General features: G+C 39.2%; 1 protein-coding gene across 2 annotated transcripts in view; it reads left to right on the plus strand.

The window, feature by feature from the left end:
• The window catches only part of sbno2b (strawberry notch homolog 2b), a 69,624-nt gene that overhangs the window by 29,889 nt on the left and 14,771 nt on the right, over positions 1–24,964 (plus strand). The window contains exons 1-18 of one of the 2 annotated variants that reach the window (XM_088425053.1): positions 2,192–2,474; positions 14,288–14,470; positions 15,147–15,233; positions 16,692–16,797; positions 16,876–17,036; positions 17,128–17,261; positions 18,682–18,772; positions 18,872–19,015; positions 19,155–19,272; positions 19,708–19,813; positions 20,273–20,426; positions 20,506–20,682; positions 21,064–21,161; positions 21,374–21,456; positions 23,211–23,396; positions 23,470–23,591; positions 23,697–23,828; positions 24,026–24,161. In XM_088425053.1, coding sequence (XP_088281179.1) covers positions 2,415–2,474; positions 14,288–14,470; positions 15,147–15,233; positions 16,692–16,797; positions 16,876–17,036; positions 17,128–17,261; positions 18,682–18,772; positions 18,872–19,015; positions 19,155–19,272; positions 19,708–19,813; positions 20,273–20,426; positions 20,506–20,682; positions 21,064–21,161; positions 21,374–21,456; positions 23,211–23,396; positions 23,470–23,591; positions 23,697–23,828; positions 24,026–24,161 — 2,278 coding nt within the window. In that variant the 5' untranslated portion in view covers positions 2,192–2,414. Of the gene's footprint in view, positions 1–2,191; positions 2,475–14,287; positions 14,471–15,146; positions 15,234–16,691; positions 16,798–16,875; positions 17,037–17,127; positions 17,262–18,681; positions 18,773–18,871; positions 19,016–19,154; positions 19,273–19,707; positions 19,814–20,272; positions 20,427–20,505; positions 20,683–21,063; positions 21,162–21,373; positions 21,457–23,210; positions 23,397–23,469; positions 23,592–23,696; positions 23,829–24,025; positions 24,162–24,964 lie in introns of those variants that run through there. The other variant, XM_088425052.1, reaches the window with a different exon arrangement.

Here is a 24,964-nt window from a genome sequence, read left to right on the forward strand (position 1 = left end):
GTATCAGTTTTAGCTGTCCCACTGTGTGAAATGAGAAGTTAGTTTAGCTTTAGTTTTATCATGCAGTGTTTCACATCTCACTGTACTTGTATGGTCATTAGAACAGTGCCAATTTTTTTTTCTTACTTTAATCTGGTAAACTAAAGGTTTGCACTTGAGTGATCATGATTCATAGTCAAACCTCTCTGGTGCCACTTTTGGTTACTACAGGCAGGCACACACACACACACACACACACACACATTCCCACTTATATGATGACACCATGGATAGGCGCCACTCAGTCTATGAGGTTTTTTTTCTCCCATTTCAGTCTCACAAAGATGGACATTACAGTATATTATCCTGACGTGATATCATGGATTCCTGGAAGCTAGGGGTGCAAATGGACCCCATTTGTCTCACGAGCAATTAAAGCAAATTATGTAATTTCTTCGAACATCTAATGACAAACCTGAGGTTAATATGATGTTTAATCTGTTTCTTCTATAATTATTTTGTCAACCCATGATTATGTTTTATTTTTCTTGCTATGATAACCTTAAAATCTAGTTTGAGAGCCTCCCTCTAGATTAAGGTGTTCATGTTATAGGAATACAAATACAGTAAATGTGTTGACTCAAAGAACATCAGGACATGCAGAACAACCTGCTGCATCGGCACTCTTGTGTATCTTTATACTTGATTTGCTACTTTGCATTTTGATCCTGGAACTATTTTATTACATGTGTTCCTTCTGATTATCTGTATTTTCCTCAAATACGTTTTTCAGCAGTATTGCCTGCATTGCATCACTTTGTATTTGAGAACAGCAGCACTTTTGAGCCGAAGATAAAGATCGGGGGTTAATATTAATGGACTGGAAGTTTTTGTTGAAAGTTCAAGCACCTTTCACTTAAATTTTGTACAGTAGATGTGCATTATAAACTTGAGTATATGTCATGTTACGTAGTGTGTGTCTCCATTGAGAGGACTTGAGAGGTTTTCCTGGAATGATCTCCATGCAAAAAAGCTACACTTGGCATCTTAGTTGTATATTTCTAAATGAATTAACTCTTAAGAATTTCTTTTAAACATCTAAATAAGTAAATGTGATTGAATGTCTGGAAAGACATAAACAGCTTTGGCATTTAATTCATATTTAAATTAGTAAATATTTTGGCATGAAAATCCCTCTCTTCATTCTTTTTTTTTTAAATAGCTTGGTTTACAAAAGAAAGAATATTAGATTCACTGTTCATTGTTTTGCTTGCTTTTGGGTTATACTTGTCCTTTCAGCTCTTGGATTAAAATCATTTTTTTAAGGAAAAAAAAAAAAACCAACAACCCATGTTTTGCAGTTGAATACTAAACAATTTAAAGTGAAAGGAGACACTCTTTTCCCGTCAGTACAAATGTACCTATAAATGTGTATGACTGCAGGAATTGTATTAGAGAACATTTTAACATTCTCTTTAGAAAAGAGGTGAGTCAGCATAACGAGCAAAGTTAATAAATACTCTATTTCTGATAAGATGCACAATAAAGATCCTCACCCATCAATGGCAACAACCGTTTTGCAAATATTGCTGAAGTTGTTGTTGTGTCGGGTATTTAATAATGGCTGTCTATTCATCTTCATCTGCATGAAATTTTAACAAAAGAAGCCAGGGAGGTTTATCAAAATGTTCAGTTTTTGGTTTAATGTGTATCATAATTGGGCTTGATTATGCCTTGTTTGGCATTTAGATGGCATTTTGCTGTGAATGTATTGGTAAGGCTATAGGTCTGAATAATGACCTTTTACGGGAAAAAGGGGGCAAGAGGCTCATTTTAGAGCAGCGACCGGACAGTGCATTAGTTTTCTAAATATAATAATCGTTTTTAAAAAAAAAAAAGGTGGAGCAGGCCAATTAAATATAGCCGTACACAGTGGCGTGCGAGGAGTGGCCGGGTTCAGAGCGCAATTCTGTTTACACTACAAATGCGGTTGAGTTACACCATGTACAGTAAAATGGGTCTGACTGCCGGTAACTGTAGTCACTTACCAACAAAAGCATCATTTCCTGAAAACTCCTCCTCCTCTCCTCCCTCCCTCTCCCCTCCCCTGCTCACTCACTCTCTCTCAGGCCACCTCTTTGAGGAACTATTAGTACACAACCACTATGACTTATCACTCAGGCGCCAATACCTTCGCGGCCTTGTTCTAGACCTGAGTGGTGCTCATTCACCAGAGCGTCACCTTGACCGTAGGCAGATGTGTTGTGTTCAACCAGAGAGGAGCCGTGAAAGGGCTGAGAGCGTCCCACTGGCTGTAAGGTGATTAGAACCCCATGGATCAGATTGTTATACTCAGGAATCCACGGTCAAGCAGGAGTGTTCCTTAGTGTGTTTAAGTCTGTGTGTCTACCTCCTTCAAGCAAGAGTTTGGACCCATGTCGCTTATGCAGTTCTGGACTAAATTGTATTCACAGCTGGGACGCCCACTTCCCAAGGTACATGTACTATTTATTTGTTTTGTCTTGAAATACTATTAACAGAGTATTCCAAGGAGTCAAGACACAAAATGGGTTCATCGGCTTGGTAAAATTCTGTGATGCATGTTTACCACTTGAACTCCATGCATGTTGCGTGAGTGTATTTACCCCTTAATGTCAGTGGAAATGGTTGTCAGATTGTGCTGTGATTGACAGCACAGGGTGTTTTTTTGTTTTGTTTTGTTTTTTTTTTGGGGGGGGGGGGTGTCTTGCATCCGTTGCAATAGGTTTAAGCCCTCTGCAACCCCAAATGGGATAAATGTTATGAAATATCAATGTGTGGAGGTCTGGAATCAGACCATTCTTTAGCAAAAAGGGCATATTGATTCATAACATCTGTACAGTTGTTTGTGACTATTGAATAATTTTATAATTATTATATCTCTTAAGTTTGTTTAGAAATATTTTATATTGTTTTTAGTAATTTTTACAAAATTTAAAAAAATTTAGTAATTTCTAGTAAAAGCAACAACAAAAAGCAATATCTCACAAGAGACTGATGATGTGCTAATCAACCTCTTTAAAGCTGATTTAGTTTTGAGTTTTGTCATCGTTTTCCCAAAGTAAAAGCAAACGCATGCAAACATCTTATTTTGATCAAACACAATAGGTATCACGCTACTTTCACAAAGAACTATATCAATCAGAATGATTACTATTTAGACTGAAATTGGAGAATTTGGACAATTTTAAGGTAAACAATGGCCGTAAATGATTACCCCATAGTTAAAATAATTATAAATATATTTGATAATCAATTAATTGGCAATTAATTCATATATCTTCTCAGCTCTATTATTTATGTATTATGTATGGTGACACAGCGTAAGTTAAATTTAAGTATTGAGTTGTGAAACATTAATTAAATATATGTCAGTTGTAGGCATGGTTGATAACCTTGAGCAAATAAATTACTGTATTGAAATTACATTTTACGAAACATATCATTTTAAAGTCTTTTGGGGTAAATTGCCATTTTTCTACATTATAAAAACTTTTATTTTTAAACAAAATATATAACACAGCATTTGTTAAAATAACAAATATTTACGATGCTAAATTTAAAAACACAAATGTAAATAACATTGAAATAATTGTTTAGTCAGCAACACAGGTTTTGCTCACCAATAAACATATACAGTGGGCCCCCGAGTTTCGAGATTAATCTGTTCCGTGTTCTGGCTCGTTAGGCGAATTCACCATATGGCGGGCAGTACAAAACTATGTTAAATAGCTAATGCGTTGAGAACCCCAGGTAAAAACATCAAAATTGTACATACATATTAAAAATTGGTACCAAAATAGTAGTTTAAGTGCTACGCATATATAATATACATGTATACAATCAGAAAAGATCATAAGTAAAAATATAGAAAGGATTTCTTTACTTTTAACTGACGCTCATTATGCCCATATTCCCTAGTAAGGGTAGCCTGGGCTTGGCTAGCTTTGTATTTCTTGATTATCTCCAGCTTCATTTCCATATAAATCATCTTCTTACTTCTCTCTTTAACATCACTAGCAATCTTGGGACCCATAGCTAACCCATTCAAAGTTGAATTAAGCAGTAAAATGGACCATAAATATGGTTTTGTAATGACACACAATCGAACAAAGCTTTACCATTTAGCCAGTTTGAAACCAGTGAGGCTGACCAATAGCAGACCAGCAGTGTAGTGACGTGTAGCACGAAGGCAAGTTTGACGGCAGATGAAAATAAGTGCAATTCCCTAAAAACGCAAGCAGATGGAGACAAAACAACACAAATACAGCCAAGCCCCTAGGGTCATGACAGTTGTTTTTGTCACAAAGAGGGGACGAAAAAAAACTAAGTATTCCACATCGTAACATGAAAAAAACGTAAGACAGGGACGCTGTTACCCAAGGGTCCACTGTACATTTTTTTCTGATTAAACACACCCAACTTAACTTGAAGTATGGGTACTTAATTAGTATAAATTAACATTTTAAAAAATGATCAGTCATTAAACTATTATGTCTATCAATTAATAGTACAATTTGGATTATGTGATTTTACGTTGACTATATCCAGCTACGATGTGTATCAATAAATAGTACAATGTGCATTCTTTCATTTTGTGTTGACTATTTCCCCACACATGCACGCACATATATACACACAAACAATCTTCCTGTCACTCGGGAATCTTCCTGTCACCCGGGCTTTAGCTCGCTTCTGCACTACGGCAAGTGAATGAGATTATACAACACCAATTTGCATTTGTTTTGAGTTGCGCTGCTCTGCGCTTGGAATGCTGCTTTTTGTCTCTTTTAACTTCTGAGATCGCTAATGAAACCCCGCTTTAGATGGCTAGTGGTGACCAATGTTCATGTTGAAAAATTGGAACGTTGCTAATGCTCTTGGCTAATGTTAATGCTTCAAATGGCATCTGGTGTTTTTCAAAATAAACATTGGTCGCTGCTAGACATCTAGAGCGGCATTTTTGACGCTGTCCCCGATCCCACTAAGTGTAAAAACGGCATTCTAAAACCGTCCGTTGTAACTCGTAACAAACGCGAATTAGCGTCGTATTGTAGTGGGGCATGCATAATTTTTCATGGAACTTTTCTTGAGAAAAGGAATTCCAGAGGTAAAGTTAGTATGATAATAGTCAACGTGAAGTGACAGAATCCATATTTTACTAATAATAGGTACACTTTACCTGCAGTAGTTAGCCGCAGTCGACAAAAAAAAGGAAATGGACTGCTGCAGCAGAGAAGGACATCTTTATGATACACAATGAGAGCTACATTTGCAGCTACACATTAAGGTAGATGACACGGAAGGGGAAAAAAAAACGTACCGGTTTGGACAGTCTTTAAGACTGTTTTAAATAACTGTGACTTCTAAAACCGCGATATATTGCTAATCCAGTTATCGTTGCATGCCTAGTTAGTTGCTGAATGGGGCTCATCTTCCAAGTAGATAAGCATTTATGACCTTATTATGGCTCACATTAAATGTTCTGGTCAGAGCTATGATCATCTTACACTTCCGTCTTTGTCTTTGCCTTTGCCTGGACTCAATCGCTTATTAATCACTTCTTTGTAACTGGGACTGCACTTTCATATGTTCTTTTAACCACACAAAAAAGAAAATAAGATGGTAATGCAATTTTTTTAATCAGACCATTGAGAAAAGTTAGATGGCACACTTCAGCAAGTGTCATCCACAACCAAACTCAGTTACAATCTGATTTTATGTCAGACTAAGTTGCACCCGTTTGTGTGTCATTGTATTAAATGAAGTGTTAGGGTTGCCCATTGATTTAAAACTCACCCTAAACGGAGCCCGGTGCTCCATTCATGACAAATGACTGCCTGTCTCACACATTCAATTCCAGGAAAACTGAGAACCTGATATCATGTCACCCTTAAGTCGCACTCACTTCTGTGTACTCTGTTTTCTTTTACTGTCAGCATCTTTGTCCTCTTATAGTTAACCTGAACTTTGGTCGTGAGTAATCTCTGTAGTATTTCATTTTTCGTGTGAGTTTGTTTTGAAGGAAATTAGCAGGAAGTCTCGAAAGCTGGAGACATAGCGAGACTGTCAGTTTCTTGTTTTCTCGTTAAACGTCAACCTTGACCTCTGCATGCAGCTTACTGGAAGTGAATCAACAACAAATAATGAGTAGTGCACAAGTGGCCACTGCCATTGGGCGGGGGTGTAAAAGAACGGCGTCATTTTCATACATTTTGTGGTCTGATAAATGCATTGATTGGTCATGGCACCACAGTGTCTTTGTTGTTTACCATTTAAAATAGTCAATGCACCTCATTAACTGCACATAAAATGTGCAGGTTACCAATATTTATTGACTGTTTGTTCCACTTCTAATAAGCACTTCCAGCTTTCCAAATGACAAGTTTACACCCATGTGCTCTCTGACAGTTTATAATGTATTCTTTTCTTTTTCTAAGAGTTTGTCGGGACGCATGTGACATCTTTTTCATTCCACATGTAGTTGAAACTGAAAAACAATTGAGGCATGATGGCCCCATGATTGCCAGATAATGTTCATGGCATTTGTAGATGTCTTCCCCTTAGTCACAACTCTGATGCATAGGCGGCATCCTTTCTTTCCTTTTTACATATTGTGATCCTTCTGTCCAGCATTCTGTTATTTACATTTGTTGTATCGGCCTGCTAAGCCTTACCAATACAATATACAGTAAAATGTATTTTTCAATAATACATATTAACATCATAGTTATAATTTCCTGTTTAAATGTGAATAGAAATCAGTATTTTGTCACCAAAATGTATGGATCTAGTCAGTGAATGGTAGATCTATCTTTGATAATGGCCTCTCAAAAAATACAGTACACACTCTCTCTCTTTCTCTCTTGTTCTCACCAGTTTCTTTTCTTGGTGACCAATAGTGTTATCCTTGACAATTGTTCCATGTTTCTATGGTTAAAAGTCATGCAGTAAAATATTGTGTATATTTGACGCACAATCAAGGCAAAAGATTAAAATATTCAATGCTGACAACCTATGCTACACTCAGACTGAATGTGAAATATCTTGATGCACTGCTTGTCTTGTGCGTGTTTGTTCATAGACTACTTCAGAGGGGGTTTGGTCTGCCACTGCGCCAAAACTGAAAACAGGAGTCACTTTTCTGTACTCCATTTCCGAGTCCTCTTTATAAATCAATCTTTCCCTTTATTTTAATGTACGTACCTTTGCGTTGGTCAATAAAAAACACAGATTTGTTTGGGAAATGTGATTTCTGAAAACTTACCATTATGTTATTATTATCATGATGAAAAATGCAGTTTTCATTGCCAATAAATAGCACAGAATAGTTTTTAGTTAGTTTACTCTTCGCATCGTGTGAGGCCTAAGTCAGAGATGGTTGCTGTTGTTTAAAGCATCGGGTGGTCGGATAGTGCGCGCATAATACAACAGATTTTCCCAAACAGATCAGGCCATACACTAGTAGAGGCCTGTTCAGTTTGGTGGCCCTAACCACACCCGTGAACTTACACATGGATGCTATCGATCAGGTTGTATTGACTGCTTGTACAAGGTCAACAGCTGAGCACAGAATATGGCTCGTTTCGCTCAGCTGAGTGCTAGGGGAAGCTGATGTCATAACCCCTCAGTTTGTCTGCAACACTCACACGGCGTTTGGATATTGACATGCAGGACCACTGCTCATACAGTAAACAGCACCAACATCATTCTCACCGACAGCTCAAGTATTTGCACCTCCTCCTGCTTAGAAAATTGGCTTTAAGCCAAATCCACGACCAACAAAATAGCACTAATGTGAGGTTTAGAAGTAGGAAAAATGGGAAGGTTTTGGAATGGTGACGTCATGGGTTTGACTTGTCTGCATTGGAAAAGCAACCAGGCGCGCTATGCGTAGGCGGGGGAAGCCCTGAGCATGGCCCGTCTTGTATGCGCTTTGAAATTCACCGCAATGTGGGCAATGAACAAATACCAGAATTCTTGGTTACTTGCATTTTCATCATAGCAGAAGTCACGCTGGCAGGAAACCCAATCTAATTTACTTGGGATGCCTCAACAAACGGTGTAAAAAGGAAGATCAAAACATAACAAATACACCCTATTTCCCTCCTTTGACTCACTGGTCCCCCCGCTTCCACATATCTTCTTGTACTAGCATGCCTACTTTTTTGTTATATTTATTGACATTTTTTGGCTGCACCACAGCATGGCATCTTGCTTGCTTCACGGACAGTGACAAACTGCTTTCAACACAACCATATGGAAGAACTGTGTCAGGTGTTAGATTTCACACTTGGCGTTCCCTTACACACTTGTGACATCCATACACTTTTCAGACTGATACTACCTACAAACGCAGATCATTGTTGAATCGACTATTCTATATCTATGTTGTTTATGCAGTACAGTCACAAGTGAAAAAATAATTTTACCAGCAGTTTGAAGGTTAGTGGTTACACTTTTTCCCCCCTTCGGTTGCTAGTCTGTTGCCACTCTTGTTCAAATGTTAGGTTCTTGTGAGAATTAGACGAAGGAAAAACCTTTCAAATCCACAACTCATTCGGAAAAAAATATTTACCGGAGGACAAGTAGAATTTAGAGAGAAATCAAGTGGTTGCAAAAGTGTGCACTCCATTCTATAAACTGTGATTCAAAATTAATCAATCACATTTATTGTCATAGTAGATGAGAATCAGCACACAAAGTGACTTTTATTAGGCTCCACAAAAAATATGCTGTTTTAGCAAGCCAATCCTGACTTTTCTGTTTCCCCCTTATCAGAAGCCTAAAGTTTTTTGTGCTAACTTAATTGAACGCTGGCTGCTTAGTTGGTAGCTCAGGCTATTGCCTCAACAAGCAGTACACTATAGCTTCCAATTGGTGAAGCACACCGTTCATGCCGAATGTATCTTTTTTCAAAACTTCACTGTTCACTTTTGGTTCATGAGACTATAACAGAATCATACATGTTTTGCTCTGAGGGTTTGAACTGTAGTTATAGGTCAGACTAATGGTGGAAAAAAAATCTTGGCATCTTTGGGGGTTTTTTTAGCACAAAGTCCTTGTGTTGTGTAGATTTTTAGATCCGCTACAAATAGCACAACACAGACCGGTTGCACAAATATGCCATCTTTGCAGGTAATATCTAAGCTATAACACAGCGTGGCCTCACCTATGTAAATAATAAACGGCAGAACAGCAATGGGAAGTTTAACACCTGACTCTCATGCTTGTTCCACTGTTGTGTTGACATTGTAACATATATAGTCATTTCATGTTTTGAATCTCATTTTATTTTCTAACGTTGCTGGTATTTGTGTCAAAGGTGAATAAGTGCATGTTCTTGTGTTATGGCTGCGTCTCAGGATCCCTGTTCTAGAAAAAGGTTCATTGCTGACTCATGCTGATATGTTTATATGTAGACTTCCTTGCATGGTCTTGCTGGAACTTATCATAAAACCCATGTGATAGGCAGTGACTTTGCTCTTTTCATATGGAGAACAGCTGCAAAGCGTCATGTGACACGCATTATTGCGTTTTCATTTTGCATTAGCCAAGTGTGTTATGTTTGCTTTATTTATTTTTCCATGAACTAATTCTGCCGGTATCCACAGTTGGACAGATTGGTTGCTAATGATATGTGTCTCCTATCATTCATCTGAAGGCACACAAGTTCTGTAATTTATAAACCCTGCGTGCGATACAGCAACTCGCTTGTCACATTACATTCATTTGATCAACAGATTGCCCAAGCGCAGAAGGGGAAAAGAAAACGTGTGACTGCATTGGGAAACTGGGGCAAAAGTGGAACATGTGAAAGACTACTTTTGTTAAACAGCACATGGGTGGAGAAATGACACCAAAGGCATGAGCCTTCACATGCCCTTCTGTCAAGATGTACATTATGCCCTGGAAATCGTTTTGGAAAGAGACACTTGCAGAAATGTACATGATGTGTGGTTAAAAAAAAGGATTTAGAAGAGGGAGTGAGGCAGGATTAGCGGTTGCATTGATGCATAGGCTGTGTGCTGCAAAAGGAGCCAGATTAGCATCAGAGCGGTTGGAATTCAAGCCTTATCTCTGGGCGGCAGGGCCCAATCTTACGAATAGTAGATGAACCAGCTCTGAGTACGTGTCTGCCGCTGGACAAGTAAGACAGCAGCCTCTGTTCCGCTCTGCTTGACAACTCGATTAGCATGGTGCTGAGCTTGGAGGTGTCTCGGTTAGCACGATCTCAACACACTTTTCTCACGTTTGGCTATGGTGGGTTGGTTGGCCAAACCCACATTTTTTTTTTTTTTTTTTAACTGATTATTGAAGAAATCCTGGTACTTCTGAATCCTCTTGGTCAATGTAAGGGGGACTGACAAAACAGTCACCAACATGAACTATTTAATAACTAAACATGTGGTCCTTTGAATTGTATTTGATAATACTTTAAAATTGGGACTTTCCTAACTGTCATAACTGTACCATAGATTTATAAGATGCAACTTTTTTTCACACGCTTTGAAGCGGCGCAGTGAAGCATATCTGCAGGTTTTTTTACTTGCCACCTGTGGCAATCTCTTGGTAAACAAGAAAAGAAGTTGCTATCAAAATATTGATTTTGAGCTTGCTATTTTAATCGCCACCAGGGCATGCTCTCCACTAGTAATCATCAACAGGTGTGGTACTGTTGTCTTTGGTGCAGTATTCTAAAGATCCGAGTGTACCGTATTATTTTGAACATTTGTCGGTGCTGCTCTTATTTCTATGTTCAGTCTGTGGCATGCTGTGGAGTTTTAAAAACAAAAAATTATCTTTAAAAAAAAAAAGATTAAAACCTTCCAGGTATCATCTTTATGCGTAATGATGTTACAACTTGCAGATTATTATCCAGTTAAGTCTATACATGACAAGAATAGATTAACGTTAGATAGATTCAACTTAAAGTGAAAAAATAAGGTATTTAAAAATATAATTTAAGCACTAACTAAATAAATTTCTTATCTATATATTTGCAATTTGCTATTCTTAAATACACTTTTTCACATTTTTGTGTACATGATGGTGCCAAAGCACTGTCTAAGTGAAAATTGCTGACTTCCACGTCACTCGCCAGGTGAGAACCCTCCTTTTAAAGCCACTGTACAATGCTGCGATCACACCAACCTCGTGAAAAAGCGGGAAAAAGAACACATTTTGAATTTAGGTCAATGTAGTTTGCATTACATGGCACGAAAGCGTGTTGGGCGACGTGAAGGACCCGCATGGAGTGACACATTATGGAAAGTGACACGAAATTCTGCTCATTTTGCCTGTTCACAAGAAGTTCAAAAATTGAGCTTTCAATACATAGACAGAGCCAAGGAAGAGCACCTGTCTCATAGAATGGTGGAATCTTGGCATAATATGTGTAGTATTTACTTCCATTTTTTTAACAGCTGTTTAACTGTAGTTACTATGCCAAGATAGTGATAGTGCAGCATTAACAGCCCAGTATTTAGTGCAATATTGACTGCTTGATTGCAACGTTGAGTCTTTTTTTTCTTCTGAACAAGCTTTGCCAAAAAACGAGGGACACGTAAATGCAGTGGTGCTGTCGGAGAAAAGATTGGCTCCCTTACATCCCAGAAAAACAGTGAAAGTTCTCAGCGATGCTCTCCTTTCCCGTTCCCTCGCGTGAATATGTGAACAAGTCAAATGCCGGCAGTTAGCACCCGCCGATCAAAAACCTAGAGAATGATCATAGCAAAATGATGTTTTTGTGTTTGATGTGAACCCAGCATAAATGTGCAGATATATAGCATGAAATGTGAGGTTGGCAGCCCCAAATGGGCAAAACTAACTCCATCTCTCATGTACAATTTATTGTTTTTCAATGCAAAAAATGTTTTATTTGTTGGTATGATTATTAGAATAATGGATTTTAAATATATTCAACAGTGACTGCCCTAGGTCAAAGTATTATTTTTGGTCATTATAAAAATTGTCGAGGGTTAATTATTTCAGTTGTTAGTTTGTTTGTTATTTTAGTTTCACTTATCTCAGCAGGGCTCAGTCCCTTTATGAACATGGCTTTGGTATACTGTACAGTTTAAATGTTCATATTGCTCATAGTATACTGAGCAGCCAGATGACTCTCTTTTTAATATGGCAGTCATGCTGTTAAGTATTGTTTGACCACTTTATTTGACTTTTGAAGGACAGTTATCCAGAATGGAGTTTAAACTACAAAGTTTTTGTATTTAAAATTAGTGACTGTAGAGTAGAAGGAAATTACTAAATGTATCTTGTGCAGCGCCATTTATCAGCCCATGACTTTGACAGAAGACCCTGCTAGTAAATGCGCCTGGGATACCCAAAAGCCTTCACGCCATTGTTTGGGGGGGGAAAAAAGTGTCCTGTTTTCCTCGATTAAAAATTATGCTATGCTACTTATCTGTGTTACCACAATGGTGCCTCTAAAAAAATAGGCCTCTGGTAACGGGGTGTCCTTTTTTTATGGCCTTGTTTACACATCTGTCGCAAGCAGACCAGCTCAGGGGTGAAATAGGATAATGAAAACTCACAGCTGATGAAAGAGGTGCAAGAAAGTTATGTATGTGTCCCCCTCCCCCTTTAAACCAGAAACATATACCCTCCATCACTCTTATAGCAGCCAATCAGAGACAAGACAACAGAGGAGAGCCTGTTTTTCATGCCTGATCTTGCCCCCAAGAAGTGAATATACTCACACAAAGAGGTCTAAGCCAACAGTCAACGATGGCAGTGCTTCTACTCGCAGTCAGGAAGACAGTTCTGTAACATCAGAGCACAAAAATAACACCCATGTGTTTGTATGTTTACCACCCTCACTCGGCCCCATTCCCACACCATGCAGTCATGTTTACATGGATAGCCCCAGCGTCTTGTCCTTTCGCCTGTCATACATGCGCCACAGAACTGTTGAGTAATGTGCAGCGGTAATTGGTCTAGCATATTGTTTGAATGTAGTCACGATGAAACCCTCAGGCTTCCTGGACTGTGGAGATCACCTTCATAATCATAACTATGTAGTAGTCAAATGTAGGGCACTACTTTACTGCAAGCATAACATTTCAAGAAGCTGCTTTCAAACACGTTCTCATTGTCATTCCCCACAGTTCTACGGGAACTACAAAGACCTTTAATTAACTATTCAGGCATTGTTTTAATTAAAATTTTATCTTTCTTTACTGTCATGGAACTATAAAAAAATGGTTTCACAATACACAAAATGTTTGGATAAATACTGTATCTTAACACTTTTCTTTTGAAAGCAATCTATTTTATTTTTAAACATTATACAGCTATACTTTTAACTCTTGTTGCTGGATGCAAACGTTCAGCTTCATACCGGTATATTTACGTTAACCTCAATTGTTGAAGGTGATGGGTATCTCTCATCACCTCTCTTTGTTTGACGCAATGACTTTTAGAAACAATGATATACCGTACCTTGAAACCAGTAACCGGCCCTTGCGTGCACAGGTATTGCTGGAATTAAAAGGAGTTGTATTATGATGAATGGTACTTTATTTATATAGTGTTTGTTTGTTTCCACCTTATAAGACTCTGAAAACACTTTACAGTTTACTACTCTTTTACCTACTGATGACTTAGTATCAGGTATGACGGTAGTGTAAGGGATGAAGACATGCTAACCAGTCAGCCACCATGCCACACTAATGTTGTACTAACTGACTAAAATGTTTAAACACTAAGCTTGTTGTCCTCTGCCTAGCTCCTTATTCCCTGTCCCCCATTATTTTAGTCCTATATGGCCACATCCATTTTTATAAGTCCCTGGGGGCTGGAGGCGGTGCCTGTGGGAGGCTACTTGAAGTGCATGGCATGCTAATGACTTGGACGGGACCTGAATAAAGGGGCTGTTGGGGGAAGGCAGTTTTGACTAAAATGAAGTAGATGGTGAAGTTGAAGGCCTCAAGATTTATTTATTTTTTTGCCTATAATATGAAAGCAAAGCCAATGAATGACTTCAATAATATTTTTCAGCAGTTTATTTTTTTTTTGGGGGGGGGGGATCAAGGACCAGTTTCATTTGAAAGCCAGTTTGACAGACAGGCATAGGCACAAATGAAAAATATATATAAATAGGTACATTACCCTTTTATTTCAGATGAAACAGGAAAAAGTAACATTTTAAATATAACTTTTTTTTAACAAAGCAAAATGATCTCCTCCCATCCCCGAAGTACATAGTAAATAAAGGTGGAACTCAAAACTCCCCTTTCCTCACTCACAGGATCTGTCCTGCATCGATGACCTCTCCACCAATTCCCTGTTCTCCTCACCGGCCGACTCATTGTCAGAGTATGCCGACGCCCAGTCCTTCATCAGCACCGACCACCTGGACTCTGTGCCCACGCTCTGGGACATCAACACCAATACTACCACCACAACAACACCAGCACAGAGCCAGCTGGAGGTCTGTAGACATTCATTTATTTTTAAGTTTCAGTTTTATTGTTAGTTATATTTTTATTTTCATTTACTTTTACTTCAATTGTTTGTTTTCATATTTTTGGGCAATTTTATTGTTTTTATTGTAATTTTATATTGAATTACCATTCTATTATTTTAATCTAATTTATAGTTTTTATTCTCAGACCAAATAAATCAACTGAAGTGCCCCCATTATCATTACAACTCTGGTTTCCAATTAATGCATTTTTTATCTCTAAAGAATATAGGATCCCTGGGAAGGAAAATGCAACCTTTTTTCAAGTTCATTTATTCAGTTTGAAAACATATAAACATATAACATATAAACATGTCTTTGTGATCAAATGCGAGACCCAGGGGACAAAAAAGCTCAAAATAGTAGTGGAGATCTTTGTGCAGTGGAAATTTAAGGGTCATTCAGGGTATTTCCAAGCGTTCCTCAGAAGTGCACTAACGACAATTTGCTGGTTGTCTTCATTTCATCTTTTGTGTTTGATGTGCCTTATTGTTGCTACACTTTTATGTGACGTACAACAAATGACTTTTTTTCTAAGTGAACAGCATAATGACTACCATCATGCTATTTCTTTAATTTTCTTCATCAATTTGATTTTGTGTCATTGTTTTTTTTGTTGTTGTTGTTGTTGTTTTTTTGACAGCTGAAAGGCTCCACCAGGTTTCAGGGTTTGGCCAGTTTGGATGATATAACCGCTATAATCAGCACACCACCTTTAGGAGGATTTCAGGTAGATGCGCGTATCTGATGTCACTCTTAAACTCACACTCTTTTCCTCTGTGTGATGTCACACGCTCTTTTTGTCTGTGTGGACCTAAATGCCAATTAAGAGTCACACACAAGACTCAGTCATACCCTGAGTTGTTGCACTTGAGCTCAAAATTTACTTTTTTTGTCAGAGGCCACTAGACTCATCTGTTGTGCCTTTATTTTGTGGGTCTGAATTATCATAGATGATGCAAGCATTGCACACAGTTGGCAACTGCACAGATAACTACAACTACAAAGCACTATTGGGGTCACATTGGAAAGGAAAAATCATAATATGATGTGAATAATTTTGCTGAAATATAATAGTAAAGCTGTAAGGTTTTTTTTTAGTACCATAAATAATGTGGGTACGTAATGAGTGAGTAGGTGATAAGCATTTTAAAACAAAAGTCAAAACATAGCAGTTTTATTTGTTGTCTTTTTTTCTGTCTTTGCAAAATGTCTTTGTACTCGTGCTTTTAATTTTGCTTGTTAAATATTAAACCTTTATTCTCTAGGTCTTGTTTGTAATAACGTAACTGTACTGATTTTTTTAATACATTTATTGTTGTAACATGGCAAGTTTATTTTCAAAACTATTACTTTTCGTCTTAGCAGCTTTATTTTCAGTCATTGAAATGTTGTTTTTTTATCTTAACTTTGCTATTGTATTCTCATAGCGTTGATTTGAGCTTCATTCTTGTTTTACATTATAGACTTTGTATCATAAAATGCCTGCTCTAGTCCCCAGTTTTATTCCTTGAGTTTTTCATCAACTTCATTCTAGTTTTTCATCAACTTCATGCTAGTGACCTTGCTGTTATTACTGTACAGTAGAATAAATATTTGTCTTAAAATATCATCACTTTTTTCTTGTAATGTAACAGCTTCATTTTGATAACTTTGCCCCTTTATTTTCACAGCTGATTTTTGTCTCTACAAATATTTTTGATTATTTGGCACTAGTAGCCAATGTTAACTTGACATTTTTTGTGTGTAATTGTACACATTTTCAATGTGTCTAATACCTTATCATTCGTAAAAAAAAAAAAAAATACAGTTTCTTTTTTTACTCCTCCGTTGAGGAGGAGTTATATTGAAAATAAAGATTGTATAAAAACAAAAATCCTTAAATTCCTAAAGCTTACAATCCAGTTGTATATTTTTTTGGCTTAAACTATCGTAGTATATTTGTTAACTGCTGAGACCTTGGCTGACAGTTTCATCTCAAACACGTTTTGTGTTTGCTACTTATTGCTGCTTTAAATCCCATTTCCATTGCTATTTTGTCATACATTACCTGTGAATTTCCTCATTGTGATGTGCCTATGTGTCTAGCAACTAACATTCATTTTTCTCAATTCACCTTGGCAAAAACAAGAACTGCACATAAAGCAGCGTGGAGCTTCTTTTGAATGTTGTCTTGTGGTGTTGCCAGACTCAGAGAACCCAGTCACCCCCAGAGGAGGAGGAGGAAGCAGAGGAAGAAGATTCAGAGGAACTGGGCCATGTCGACACGTATGCTGAGTACAGACCTTCCAAATGTAGGTCACTAGACTTGACAAAATGTGGCGGTACACTTCGTTCAGACAATTATGCATTTCTTCCTTTCTCCTCTTCAGCTACCATCGGAATTTCCCATCCCGACATTGTGGTGGAGACCAACACGCTGTCCAGTGTCCCTCCGCCGGACATCACGTACACTCTGTCCATACCAGAGCCTACCATTAACAGCGGCCTGCTCTCCGCCCTGCAGCTAGAAGCCATCATCTACGCCTGTCAGGTACACATTCACATGCCGGAGTCATCTACCAGCAGTCATTTCCTTCCTTGTTGAGCAATGAGCGACCAATCTCTCTCGCACTCATGTCCAGCAACACGAGGTCATTCTACAAAACAACCAGCGAGCAGGCTTCCTGATTGGAGATGGGGCCGGTGTGGGAAAGGGACGTACTGTTGCGGGAATTATCTTGGAAAACTACCTTAAGGGAAGGAAAAAATCACTTTGGTGAGTAGGTGTTCACCAATGAGGCGATTATTCTTCCCCGAGGGGTCACATAAGAAACTGCTATGTATTTCTCCAAATAAGTGACTGTCTTTGCCTTCAATTTTGGGGGAGGCATTTGTTTGTACAAATACTTTTTCATAATAATACACCGAATGTTAGATGTGTGTCACTTGAAACAGTGTTTCAAACAAGATAATTAGGAATCAAGTCATCAAAACGGGAAATTTCGTCATACATAAGAATCGATAACAGATTCAATAACCAGTCAGATCGACAAATAGTATTGGTATGGAATCCAATTTCCTTCAATTCTTGTGTACCAATTTTAAAGGAGGTCAAATGATTGGTTTCCAGGAGTTAAAGGTCACTCAACTTGGATAACAGGAACTTAATTAGGTATTTACAGATGAGAGATTATTATGTCAAACGTTTTAAGACATGAGGAGATGACATACACCCTATAATATAACTGCTTACAAGAGTTTATGATAATACTGCCCCAAATGTTGTGTCTGTTCTGTATCAATGTTTGATGAATTCATAAGCACGTTCAGCATTGTATGTAAAAACTAAATGGGAAAGAATGCTTGCTTTTCTTTAAAGAAAAAGGGTCCTAAAATGGCTGGAATTGAATAAGTTAATTGTCAAAACTCAGTTGTTTTTTCCCCCCTCATAATAATGCAATGTTATTCTCGTAGTATGATGAACGACTATCCCAGTTAGTTAATCAAGTTTAGTTTACCAAGCTTTATTTAGCTAATGGACATTTCAGACAAAGAAAATGTAGCAGCACCCCATCTAACAAAAACCTCATAATAGCATCTAAAAGCCATCTACTGGAATAGTATGTTAGTATGGTATAGTATGTTCTGCTTTTTACTGTATTTCACTGGACTAATGACAAATACCTTATTTGTAACAATAATTAGACTCAGTTAAGTGTAAAGATAATTTCACACCCAGTTGTCCCTCGGCTGTTTTTGGGAATCACTGCTCTACTTAACATAAATGACACCTATTTGGGAGAGATGTTAATTTGTTTTAAGTCCCGGCAGTTGACAAATCTGGCAACTTGTGAGGGTAAATCATGATTTAAAGGGATGACCTCTATTTAAGGAACATGTCAATTTGGCTTTTTTTTTTTTTTAATTATATTTAGTGGATGGATTCATTGCTGCAATTCGTTTGTATTCAAACCTCAAAGATGAGGCATGACTCAGTATAATCCCATTTTAATTGTAGCTTTTGCATGCAGCGGAGCCCAACAGGATGTTAGCTCACCGCTCATTCAGCCCCAGTCTTTGGTCAGCCAGCATAAAATTCATGCACACGGCCAACATCACCTGATTTGCATGTGTTTCTACTTGTTCTGTCCAGCTATATACACTGAATGACTAATCCTACTGTTCCCTGCCCGCAGGTTCAGCATATCCAATGACCTAAAATTTGATGCAGAGCGAGATCTCAAAGACATAGATGCACCGACTATTCCTGTGCATGCCTTAAATAAAGTGAGTGCAGGTGTTTAAGAAAACCATTGTTTCTAAGCGGTCGTGCAGAAAACGGATAGGAGCAAAATCGCGGTAGGTGACCGTGTGACTGTGTTGCAGATTAAGTATGGAGACACAGCTACCTCAGAAGGAGTCCTCTTTGCGACCTACTCTGCGCTCATTGGCGAGAGCCAAGCGGGAGGGCAGCACCGCACTCGGATTAAACAGATCCTCGACTGGTGCAAGCCGGATTTTGATGGAGTTGTATCCTTTCATTTTCCAGATGACGCACACATTCCTCCTGCCCCTCCAGTGTGCGATGCCTCCCATCTCCCACATACCGTACACATGCACCCCTGTGCTTCCCTGTGTTGTTTGCCCTTGACCTGTGTTCCCCTCACAGATTATTTTTGACGAATGCCACAAAGCCAAGAATGCAACGTCAACAAAGATGGGCAAGGCAGTGCTTGATTTGCAAAACAAGCTGCCACGGGCCAGAGTGGTGTACGCCAGTGCCACAGGTACATAAACTGAAATGCAATCCCCCGAAGCTGAACACAATCTGTAATACTGATTGACTTCTGACTTGTTTGCATGTCAAAACAAAAATTGTTGCCATAAGAAATAATGTTGAAAGGGCAGCAAGGTGTTGCAGTGGTTAGCACATTTTTGTCACAGTTGTGAGGTTTGTAGCTCTGATTGGTAGTGGTTTATCAGAAGACTGTTGTAATGTAGCGATTTGCTGATTGATTAATGACATAATTGGTCGAATCCTTGATCGAATCTTTTTTTTCAATTAATTTCCAATATTTTCTAAGGGTATTTTTGGGTGGTGGTGTTTGGAGGAATTCCTTTGAATGATGTCTTGACACAAATGTCAAAAATATGATTTAACTTCAGGGCACATTTTCCTGAAATTTTCGTAACTTTTTTTCTTGTACTGTCTCGTCACTCAGGTGCCTCTGAGCCAAAGAACATGATCTACATGAGCCGCCTGGGTATCTGGGGTGAGGGCACGCCTTTCAGGGCTTTTGACGACTTCCTGCACGCCATCGAGAAAAGGTTTGCGGTGTCTGATGTTTTGAAAATGACTCATAAATCATGAGGGTTTCCTGTTCTTGTCAGATACCAACTATTTCCTCATATTGTAGCTAAGTTTTTTTTTTTTTTTTTTTTTTTAACTGTCATCTACACTGTGTACAAGGATTACATTTGACCGATTTAATGTGTAAGAGTGAGTGAGGCCTTAGACAACTCTTGTTTGGGTGAGACACTTCACACACATCTTTGGAGTAACTTGTTTTGATGAACTATGGAGATCACATGGGCTATGGAAGCAGATCTCATTAAATATAAATACATTTTCAGAAATAGAATATCATAGACAAGTTCATTTATTTCAGTAGTTCCATCCAAAAGAATTTTTTTTATACATTTATAAAGTTTCATCAAACACATACAAAATCATTTCTCAGAATGCAAATTCTTACCTAATTTCCACTGTATGTTATTTATACACAGAGGTGTGGGCGCCATGGAGATTGTTGCCATGGATATGAAAGTAAGCGGGATGTACATAGCCAGGCAATTGAGCTTCTCAGGGGTGTCTTTCCGCATTGAAGAGATCGGACTGGACAGCGACTTCAAGCTGGTCTACAATAAAGCCGCCAAACTGGTCTGCGTCACAACCCAACCTCATCACCACAGCAAAAAAGAGACTTTGTGCTTTGAGTTAACGGTATTTCTTTTTTTAGTGGGCGGAGGCACTGCAGGTCTTCATGCGTGCTGCCGACGAGCTGGGCTTGGTCAGCAGGAAGTCCCTCTGGGGCCAGTTCTGGTCATCTCACCAGCGCTTTTTCAAATACCTCTGTATAGCTGCCAAGGTCCGCTGCCTGGTGGAATTGGCCAAGAAAGAGCTGGAGGCAGGAAAGGTCAGCACAAATCATTGTGGAATGCCGAGTCATCGGTTTTGCAAACTGTGTGTAAATGACCAGATGAAGATTAAGACAGGAGAAAACTGCACATATTGGTGCTTTTCAATAAAAAAAGATAACTTTTCTCCATTTTTGTCTGCTTTTCTCACTCTGGCATCCTCACTCATTCCAAAAATATGCATGTTACGTTCCTTGAAGACTCTAAACTGTCTAAAGGTGTGAATGTGGGCACAGATTTTTCTGTACCCAGTCTCACTTAAACTAAGCTTATGTTGTTTTCAGCTCACACACCACAACTGATGAGAACAAGCACAAAACAAATGGATGTTTTAAAGTTTTAGGCATTTGTTAATGCATGTTTGTGACTCTCCAACACAGTGCATCGTCATTGGCCTGCAGTCCACCGGGGAATCACGCACCAGAGAAGTTCTGGACGAGAATGATGGTCACCTTGACAGATTCGTCTCTGCCGCAGAGTGAGTGAACCCATGTTCTGTAGTTTCTTAATCAGCTTTTGTCTGTGGTTGGGTGTCAACATCTTCTAACTCCCTTGTGAATGAGAATGTACCCAAATTGAGGATATTAAAGCATACTCAGGATGTTCATCTACCTTTCAGCTCTAGACTAACAAGAATGTATCTTGAGCTGCCTTGAGTTGCCCATATTAACTTCACTGTCCTCTCTACAGGGGAGTATTCCAGTCCCTTGTTACCAAACATTTCCCTTCTGAGAAGCAGCGGAGAGAGAAGGCACCGGGGAATAAGAGAAAACGTAAGCCCACGTCTGCTCCCACTTTTGTATTTTGGAAGAAGGTCTACTGTATAAATGATGTAAATGGGTTATATAAGAACATGCATGGCTAAATGCTAAAAGTGAGCAATTTATTCAAAATTTATAATGAAATCATAAAATTTGTAATCACGTATAAAAGTTGGGGTTGAAAGAATATGATTTGGGCAGATTGACTTCAATGATTAAACATGTTTCCCCATCAATTTCATATTTTTTATGTATTATTTTACAATGTGTTTGAAAAATATATTTTAAAGTTTAAGGCCATTTACATTCTGTGGGAGTGGTGTTTAAATACATCTTTAAACAAAGATTTTATTTGGATGATTTCATATTGTATTTTCATTTCATTACTGGTAAATAGCAATCAAACACAACTATTCCCATGATCTCACCTGTGGGAGGGGCCAAAGCGTTTGGGATGCGGACAGAGCTGGACAGTGGCCATGTTTTGGACTCTTGGGTGAAGAGACGGGTAGACCTGTCGTTTTGGCTTCGATGGTGGGAGAGAATACCAGTCCGATCGTCTGGCAGAGTTCCCTGTCAGAAGGAGTTTCAACTCCCACCTCCAGCGCAATTTCTCCCACATCCTGGGGGAATCCAAGAGGACCATGTTCCACACCTCTGTTGTCGAGGCAGCCGATCGGGGTTGTGGCCATAAGGTGGTCGGTGCCTGTCATGGCGGCAGTCTCCAAACCTGCTGGTGGACACCAGCGGTAAGGGATGTTGTCAAGCTAAAGGAGTCCTATCAAGCCTTTTTGGCCTGTGAGACTCCAGATGCAGCTGACAGGTACCGACTGGCCAAGCAGAGTGCGGCTTTGGCGGTCGCAGAGGCAAAACTCTGGTATGGGAGGAGATTGATGAGACCGTGGAAAACAACCTTTGGATGGTTTTGAGGTCATTCTGGTCCAACATCCAGCGCTTCAGGAGGAGGAAACTGTGCGCCATTAACACTGTGAATAGTGGAAATGGCACGCTGCTGACCTCAAGTCGAGACATCGTGAGCCGGTGGAGAAAATACTTTGAAGACTTTTTCAATTCCACCAACATGTATTCCTGTGAGGAAGCAGAATTTGGGAAGTCAAGAAGTGGCATTGGACACAGTGCCTCTGGATTGGCAGACAGGGGGTAGAAGGTATCACACTTTTCAGCCTCCCTGGTAAACTCTATTCAGGGATGCTGTAGAAGAGGGTCATTTGGGAAGTCAAACCTCAGATTCCGGAATAGCAGCGTATTTTTCATCCTGGCCGTGGCACAGTAGACAAGCTCTACACTCAGTAGGATCCTCAAGGGTGCATGGGAGTTCGCCCAACCAGTTTACATGTGTTTTGTGGACTTTGAGAAGGCGTCTAACCGTGTCCCTCAGAGAATTCTGTGGGGATTGCCTCGGGAGTATGGGGTACTGAACACCCTGATGCAAACTGTTCCGTTCCTGTACCACCGATGTCAGAGTGTGGTCTGCGTTGACGGCAGTAAGTCTTATTTTTTTTCGGTGACGGTTGGACTCTGCTAAGGCTGCCTATTGTCACAGATTCTGTTCATGATTCATGACCTTTATGGACAGAATTTCTAGGCACAGCCGGGTGTTGGGGGCCCTGGTTTGAGTTTGGAAGAAACCCATTTAACATCGTTTTCTGATGGGGAGAGAATAGTTCTATTATTTCCGTTTAGCCCATAAACATTATATTACGTCAAAGTCTTCTGTTGTAATTTCCCTTTCATGTAATCTTCAGGAAAGCCTCGAGGTCGCCATCCCAAGGTACCCAAGCACACGGTGGACAGCGTTGGCATCATCAGCATCAACAGCGATGACAGTAGCACTGATTCTGATGGCATGGACACTGATTCCAACTCATCGCCGGACTCAGTGCTGGACAACGATGATGTCATCTTTGTCAACCAAACGAGCTGCCACACAGGTAGGTCTTTTTGGTGATATGATGAAATAATTCTTAGCACTACATCTGGCATTCTCCCCGTGTGAATTTCCAGTCAGGATAGAGGAGATGAAGCAGGGTCTCCTCAACAAGATATCACAACTGGGAAAAGAACTACCTCTCAATACCCTGGACGAGCTCATTGACAAGTTCGGAGGGCCAGATAAAGTCTCTGAGGTGCGAGCCTGGAACATGCAACAAGATTCAAATAAATATTAACACACTTTTTTTTTAAACCAAATAAATATTCACACTTTTTATTTTTAAACCATTGTCAAACAGATGACGGGGCGTAAGGGTCGTGTGGTGCGTCGTCCTGATGGTATCGTTCGTTACGAGTCACGTGCTGAGCAGGGCCTCACCATTGACCATATCAACATTAAAGAGAAAGACCGCTTTATGAGTGGAGAGAAGGTAAGAATTATTTATAACTAATTTTATGATATCTCTAGTCCAATTTATTAAGATGTCTCCATTGTTGTGTTCCATTTCCCTGAAGTTAGAGTGAATCTCCCTCGAATTTTGATTGCCAAGTGTCATTCCATTGAACTTCCCAGGGGTTCTATGATGTACTTTTACACATTTTAGTTCAAGTCTATTTCTCATCCTAGCTGGTGGCCATCATCTCTGAAGCAGCAAGCTCTGGAATTTCCCTGCAGGCGGACAAGAGGGTGAAAAACCAACGGCGCCGTGTCCACATGACATTGGAGCTACCTTGGAGCGCAGACAGAGCTATTCAGCAGTTTGGTGAGTCCAAGTTTAGTTCAGTTGTAGGCACAACTGGGCTCTTCTGCGTGCACTGGCTATGTTTCTGTTGGCTAAAACAATGCCACATAAATGCTCCTATTTACCTCGCCCAGTGGGACTGTTCATTTTTCAGCTGACTGTTTATTACAGACACTAAGTTGTTTTCAATTAGTCTGACAGAAGATCTGCCTGCTCTGTGCATCAGTTTATGTTGTAGTGTCTCTAATGGATTCATTGTTTGCTGCCATTGTTGTGCTAACAGCTCAATTAATTATTTCCATTAGCAGTGCTTGTCTGTGTGTATGCATGATTGTGTGTGGGTGCATGTGTATGGATGATAAGCCTTTTTTTTGAAAATGTGGCTTAAGGAAATATCCTTAAAGCAGATGGTTTTGGTTTAAAACAATGATAGGGAACATATGGCTTTTAAGACCATTTGACCATGTAGTGCTAAAAACAAATAGAAACTCAGAAGAACTGCCATAAAAACCCTCAATGATTACAAGTTGCCTAATCTCAAAACAGTTATAGTAATAATAAATGTTGAATGCCCGTTGGAAAGGGAAACACTGTGGTATGGTGGTCAACTCGCACATTTAAAAAACAGGCATGTTATTTCCATCTCAAGACTTCAAATTGTCCGTCAGTGTGAATGTGAATCTGCCTGGGTTTTGCCCTGATTTGCCCTGAATTGACTGGCGTACCTCCCATTTGCACGCGTCAACTGGGATACACTTTATCTCCAACAATGATGTGTGGAATGCTGTGAGAAGACTTCAAATAGTCTCAGTCTCTGATAATGC

Source organism: Hippichthys cyanospilos, chromosome 10 (assembly GCF_059441005.1).
Source record: "Hippichthys cyanospilos isolate Australia breed blue-spotted pipefish chromosome 10, RoL_Hcya_1.0, whole genome shotgun sequence".
NCBI classification, from domain to species: Eukaryota; Metazoa; Chordata; class Actinopteri; order Syngnathiformes; family Syngnathidae; genus Hippichthys; species Hippichthys cyanospilos.